Here is a 6681-nt window from a genome sequence, read left to right as displayed (position 1 = left end):
TTGGCTTCTGTGTGCCTCTATAGGGAGCACAGTGGTATAAGTGAAACCTACTGTGCCCTACATAAACCCTCATGACAATTGGGAAGGAGCCCTGTGGATATTATAAATGAATAAAGCCTTCTCTTCTCTTAGGCAGCATGAGTAACCAAGGTCCTTTTTCGGCAGTCCTCAGAGGAGGAGCAAGTCTTTCAGAATTGTCAGGAAATTTAGCTATACCGGGTATGTTTGCTTTTTTCTGCATAAGGTGTTGTGGGGTCCATACAACATTCATCTCTAGACACACAAGTTTCTTAATTGCCTTTGTGCTGCTGCTGCTGCTGCTAAGTTGCTTGAGTCGTGTCCGACTCTGTGCGACCCCATAGATGGCAGCCCCCCAGGCTCCCACATCCCTGGGATTCTCCAGGCAAGAACACTGGAGTGGGTTGCCATTTCCTTCTCCAACGCATGAAAGTGAAAAGTGAAAGTGAAGTCATTCAGTCATGCCCAACTCTTTGCGACCCCATGGACTGCAGCTCACCAGTCTTCTCTGTCTATGAGATTTTCCAGGAAAGGATACTGGAGTGGGTTGCTATTTCCTTCTCCAGGGGATTGTCCCAACCCAGGCATCAAACCCCGGTCACCTGTACTGCTGGCAGATTGTTTTACTGAGTGAGCTACAAGGGAAGCCTCTATATATCAATAATGAGTCCTAATCTAATGAAATTATTGATTTTGTTTTTATGTTTAGATAAACAGCACAGTACAAATCTATTTAGTAATTCATATAAATATTCATCTGAATATTGTGAAAAACTCAATGTGAAAGAACAGATTGTAGGCTGAAAACAGGTTTTTACACTTGAACAAGCGGAGATTTCATGCAATATTAGTTGTGGAGGTAACCACTTAGATGCAGAAGTGAAAAGTGTGTCTCAACAGGCAGGCAAGTGGTTAATTGCTAATGGTGTATGTAGGAAAATGGTATGTCTTCCCTTAGTATGCACTGTCCTTGATAAACCCTTCTAACTCAAAATTTGATGTATTGCAGCTTAAGGACATTAGCATGTATATCAGGTAAGGGTCATAGTTTCTGGGAAAAAATACAGATAACATTAATATAAGCAAAGAATAGAATTTATTTCAATGATATGAGATAGTTCACTGAATGAAACGAAAACTCTATATTTGATTCATATGTGGCAACATACTTATTTTGAAAATTTAGCCTCTTAAAAACTTAACAAGAAAGAAAATATATGTATATATGTGTTTATGTATATGTATACATTTTAGGATTACCAAATATATTACTTAAAATTTCATTTAAAAACACAAAAAAATCACCAAAAGGGTTTCTGAATACATCTTTACACCACAGAAAGGTATAAGGTGACACAGCTCTCTTTTAAGAGACTTCTCTTTAACCCTGGACATTAATTCAGTTCCTTCTGTCGTAGGGCTATGGGAGACAATATGTCCTCTGTCACTGAGTTCATCCTACTTGGATTTCCTGTTGATACAAGGACTCAGATGCTCCTCTTTGGGCCTTCTCCCTGTTCTATGTCCTCACCCTGCTGGGGAACGGGGTCATCCTGGGGCTCATCTCACTGGACCCCAGACTGCACACCCCCATGTACTTCTTCCTCTCACACCTGGCCATCGCTGACATGGCCTACGCCTTCAGCACGGTGCCCCAGGTGCTGGTCAACCTCCTGAGTCCAGCCAAGCCCATCTCCTTTGCTGGCTGCATCACACAGACCTTTCTCTTCTTGACATTTGCGGTCACAGAATGTCTTCTCCTGGTGGTGATGTCCTATGATCGGTATGTGGCCATCTGCCACCCCCTCCGGTATTCAGTCATCATGAGCTGGACAGTCTGCGTCATGCTGGTGGTGACTTCCTGGACCATTGGAGTCCTTCTGTCTTTGGTTCATCTAGTGTTACTTATGCCCTTACCCTTCTGCATGGCCCAGAAAATTGATCATTTCTTCTGTGAAATCATGGCTGTTCTCAAACTTGCTTGCACAGACACACACATCAATGAGCTTATGGTATTGGCTGGAGCAGTTTCTGTGCTAGTGGGACCCTTCTCCTCAGTTATAATCTTGTATGTGTGCATCTTCCGTGCCATCCTTAGACTCCAGTCGGGGGAAGGGCATAGCAAAGTCTTCTCCACCTGCTCATCTCACCTCTGTGTGGTCGGACATTTTTATGGCACAGCCATTATCATGTATGTTGGACCCAGATATGGGAACCCCAAGGAACAGAAGAAATGTCTTCTCCTGTTTCACAGCCTTTTCAACCCCATGCTCAATCCCCTTATCTATACTCTTAAGAATTCAGAAGTTAAGAATGCCATTAAGAGAGTGCTGGGAATAGAGAGTTTTATGAAAAGATGATCACATCAGTGTTGACAATGACCTAGGAGGATATTATTTCAAAAGCTCTCAAGCCCAACCCCTCATAAGATTATTTGAGATGCTTATTAAAAATAGAGTAAATCTCCTGACCCACCATTAGATCACTGATTCAGTAGATGTGGGAAGTATTTTAGAAAACTGCATTTTTGAATATTATCATTATCCAAATATTACCAATAGCAATTTATGATGCTATTGAATGTTATAGACCAATATTTGAAAGTCACAGATGTAGAATAACACTCTTTATAATTTCTTCATCAAGCTATGTTCCAGCCCCGTATCCCCCGAAACGTTTTCCTCAAATCATGCAGTATTTGTCTTTCTGTGTCTCATTTATCTCACTAAGCAGAATGCCCTCCAGGTCCGTTCATGTCACAAATGTCAGGATTCCCTTCTTTTTGTGGCTGAACACACACACACTCTCTACTTCTTATCCTCTCATCTGCTGGTGAACATTTGGGTGGTTTCCTTTCCTTGACTATTGTGAGTAATGCTGGTATGAACATGGAGGCACAGATAACTTTTTGAGTTAGTGTTCTTTATTTTCCTTTAGATAAATGCCCGGGAGAAATTGCTAGATCATATGGTAATTCCATTTTTATTTTCAGGGAAAACTTTTATATTGTTTTACACAGTAACTGTAACAATTTTCACTTCTACCAACAGTGTAAAAGGGTTCCCTTTTCTTCACATCTTTGTCAACATTTGTCATCTTTTATCTTTTTGATCATAACCATTCTAACAGGCATGATGTGATATGTCACTGTGATATTGATTTGCATTTGTCTGATATTGAGTGATACTGAGTAATGTTTCAGGTCCCTTTGGCTATCTGTATGTATTCTTTGGGAAAATGTCCATTCAGATTCTTTACTCACATTTAGATTGGATTATTGGCAACAAAGGTCCATCTAGTCACGGTTATGGTTTTTCCAGTAATCGTGTATGGATGTGAGAGTTGGACTATAAAGAAAGCTGAGCGCCGAAGAATTGATGATTTTGAACTGTGGTGTTGGAGAAGACTCTTGAGAGTCTCTTGGACTGCAAGGAGATCCAACCAGTCCATCCTAAAGGAGATCAGTCCTGGGTGTTCATTGGAGGGACTGATGTTGAAGCTGAAACTCCAATACTTTGGCCACCTGATATGAAGAGCTGACTCATTTGAAAAGACCCTGATGCTGGGAAAGATTGAGGGCAGGAGGAGAAGGGGATGACAGAGGATGAGATGGTTGGATGGCATCACCAACTCAATGGACATGAGTTTGGGTAGCCTCCGGGAGTTGGTGATGGACGGGGAGGCCTGGCATGCTGCAGTTCATGGGGTCACAAAGAGTCGGACATGACTGAGTGACTGAACTGAACTGATTAGTTTTTTTGCTGCTGAGTTGTATGTGGTTTTTTAAATATATATTTTGAATATTAACCCCTTGTTCAATATATATGGTTTGCAAGTATCTTTTCCCATGCCTTATGTTGTCTTTTCATTGTGTTAATCTTTTTATTTCTTTGCTGTGCAGAACCTTTTTAGTTTGAGGTAGTTCCACTTGTTTATTTTTTATTTGCTTTAGATGTTATGTAAAAAAATTCATTGCCAAAGCCACATCAAGGATCTTTTATTTTATGTTTTATTTATTTCTTTGTAGTTTCAGTTCTTATGTTTAAGACTTTAATCCACTGTGTATTAATTTTTGTGAGTGGTGTAAGATAGGAGTCTAATTTCATTCTTTTATATATGAATATCCAATGTGCACATTTACTGAAGAGACTGTCCTTTCTCCACCGAGTATTCTTGGCTCCCTTGTTAAATATTAGTTGAACATATTTGCAGGGATTTATTTCTGTGCCCTCAGTCCTGTTTAATTGGCCTGTGTTTCTGTTTTTATGCAGGTAACGTATTGTTTTGACTACTGTTCTGTTCGGTTCAGTTCAGTCGCTCAGTCGTGTCCGACTCTTTGAGACCCCATGAATCGCAGCACACCAGGCCTCCCTGTCCATCACCAACACCTGGAGTTCACTCAGACTCACGTCCATCGAGTCAGTGATGCCATCCAGCCATCTCATCCTATGTTGTCCCCTTCTCCTCCTGCCCCCAATTCCTCCCAGCATCAGAGTCTTTTCCAATGAGTCAACTCTTTGAATGAGGTGGCCAAAGTACTGGAGTTTCAGCTTTTGCATCATTCCTTCCAAAGAAATCCCAGGGCTGATCTCCTTCAGAATGGACTGGTTGGATCTCCTTGCAGTCCAGTTCTCTCTTAATAGTGAAATGGAGAAAAATCAGATTATGGTTACAAAGGTCATCCTACTAGGATTTTGTCTTGGTCCAAGGATCCACTTATTCCTCTTTGGGCTCTTCTTCCTATTCTATGTCCTGACCCTGCTGGGGAACGGGGTCATCCTGGGGCTCATCTCACTGGACCCCAGACTGCACACCCCCATGTACTTCTTCCTCTCACACCTGGCCATCATTGACATGGTCTACACCTGCAGCATGGTGCCTCAGATGCTGGTCAACCTCCTGAGTCCAGCCAAGCCCATCTCCTTTACTGGCTGCATCACACAGACCTTTCTCTTTTTGAGTTTTGCTCACACTGAGTGTGTGCTCTTGGTGGTGATATCCTATGATCGGTATGTGGCCATCTGCCACCCACTCCGGTATTCTGTCATTGTGAGCTGGAGAGTCGGCATCAGCCTGGTGGGGACTTCCTGGGCATGTGGATCCCTCCTGGCCCTGGTCCATGTGGGTCTTGTCCTGAGGCGGCCCTACTGTGGGCCTCATGAAATCAACCACTTCTTCTGTGAAATCCTGTCTGTTCTCAAGCTGGCCTGTACTGACACTAAACTCAACCAACTTGTCATCTTTGCTGCTTTTGTGTTTGTCTTCGTCGGGCCCCTCTGCCTGGTGCTGGGCTCCTATGTGTGCATCCTGGCTGCCATCCTGAGGATCCAGTCAGCTGAGGGCTGCAGGAAGGCCTTCTCCACCCACTCCTCCCACCTCTGTGTGGTTGGGCTCTTCTTTGGCAGTGCCATCATCATGCCCATGGCCCCCAAGTCCCACCACCCTGAGGAGAAGCAGAAGATCCTTTCCCTGTTTTATAGTCTTTTCAACCCCATGCTGAACCTGCTGATCTACAGCCTGAAGAGCAAAGAGGTCAAGAGTGCCTTGAAGAGAGCACTATTCAAGGAGAGTCATTTCTAACTGGTGATATTTGAATCCAAAAAAGTTCTCTGCTTTCTTATGTGTGCCTTGATGACACAAGAATAAGATTTCCCTCTACCTTTGAAGGAAAATTTTTAGCTATATTGCTTTCATTGATTTTTCTTTCATATGTGATTTTATTGTTATTGTTCAGTCACTAAGCATGTCCCATGAATTCCATGAACTGCACTCTAGGCTTTCCTGTCTTTCACTATCTCCCAGAGTTTGCTCAAATTCATGTCCGTTGAGTCAGTGATGCTATCCCACCATCTCATCTTAGGTCACCCACTTCTCCTGTCCTCAGTCTTTCCCAGCATCAGAGTCTTCCAATGAGTCAGCTCTTCACATCAGGTGGCCAAAGTATTGGAGCTTCCACTTCAGCATCAGTCCTTCCAGTCAACATTCAGGGTTGATTTCCTCTGGGATTTACTGGTTTGACCTCCTTGCAGTCCAAGGGACTCTCCAGAGTTTTCTCCAGCAACACACTTCAAAAGCATTAGTTCTTTGGCACTCACCCGTCTTTATGGTCCAACTCTCATATCAGTACATGACTACTGGAAAATCCATAGCTTGGATTATACTATGATTTTTCTTTGATTGCTCTGAATTTAATATCTCTGGAATTAACTTTTATTTAAATTGATTTCCTGAGTCTACAAATTTGAGTAGTCTTTCCACTGCCCTAACTATATTAGCTCATCAATGGTATAGGTCACCAAATGTGGAAGAAAAAAAAAAGTTATCAAGGGAAGTGATCTTGAAAGCCTGGATGCACACTTGTCCACTCTCAAAAATTGCACCCCCCTGCTCAAGAGGAAGTCAGAGATGTCTAGCTAGTTGTGCTCCATGATGTTGAAAAATCTCATATGAAAATTGTCGAGTCATATTAGGGAGCAGGCTGATTGAAGGAACATAATTAATACAAGGTATTTTGGAGATCCAAACCCGTCAATCCAAAAGGAACTGGACTGCAAGGAGATCTAACTAGTCAATCCTAAAGGAAATCAGCCCTGAATATTCATTGGAAGGACTGATGCTGAAGCTAAAACTCCAATACTTTGGCTACCTGATGTGAAAAACTGA

The 6681-nt window shown here is 42.4% G+C and overlaps 2 protein-coding genes across 2 annotated transcripts; both read left to right on the top strand.

Annotated features, from left to right (window-relative positions):
- The first annotated feature begins 1440 nt into the window (after positions 1-1440).
- LOC147373547 (olfactory receptor 2A7-like) lies at positions 1441-2378 on the top strand. The gene has a single exon (XM_086398645.1). The coding sequence runs from the start codon at positions 1611-1613 to the stop codon at positions 2376-2378; it is 768 nt and encodes a 255-aa protein (XP_086254771.1). The 5' UTR covers positions 1441-1610.
- A 2284-nt stretch (positions 2379-4662) lies between these two features.
- On the top strand, positions 4663-5598 carry LOC147373546 (olfactory receptor 2A1/2A42-like). The gene has a single exon (XM_086398079.1). It carries the CDS (start codon positions 4666-4668, stop codon positions 5596-5598), a length of 933 nt encoding a protein of 310 aa, XP_086254205.1. The 5' UTR covers positions 4663-4665.
- The last annotated feature ends 1083 nt before the right edge of the window (positions 5599-6681 follow it).

Source organism: Bos grunniens, chromosome 4 (assembly GCF_055505025.1).
Source record: "Bos grunniens cultivar Pamir isolate PY7600 chromosome 4, Bosgru_T2T1.0, whole genome shotgun sequence".
In the NCBI taxonomy this organism is placed as follows: domain Eukaryota; kingdom Metazoa; phylum Chordata; class Mammalia; order Artiodactyla; family Bovidae; genus Bos; species Bos grunniens.
Note: the sequence above shows the minus strand (reverse complement) of the source record. Positions and strands in the feature narration are given on the sequence as shown.

Bases quoted from the DNA above. Each gene is read 5' to 3' on its own strand.
- LOC147373547 (XM_086398645.1), top strand. From the start codon at position 1,611: ATGTACTTCTTCCTCTCACACCTGGCCATCGCTGACATGGCCTACGCC.
- LOC147373546 (XM_086398079.1), top strand. From the start codon at position 4,666: ATGGAGAAAAATCAGATTATGGTTACAAAGGTCATCCTACTAGGATTT.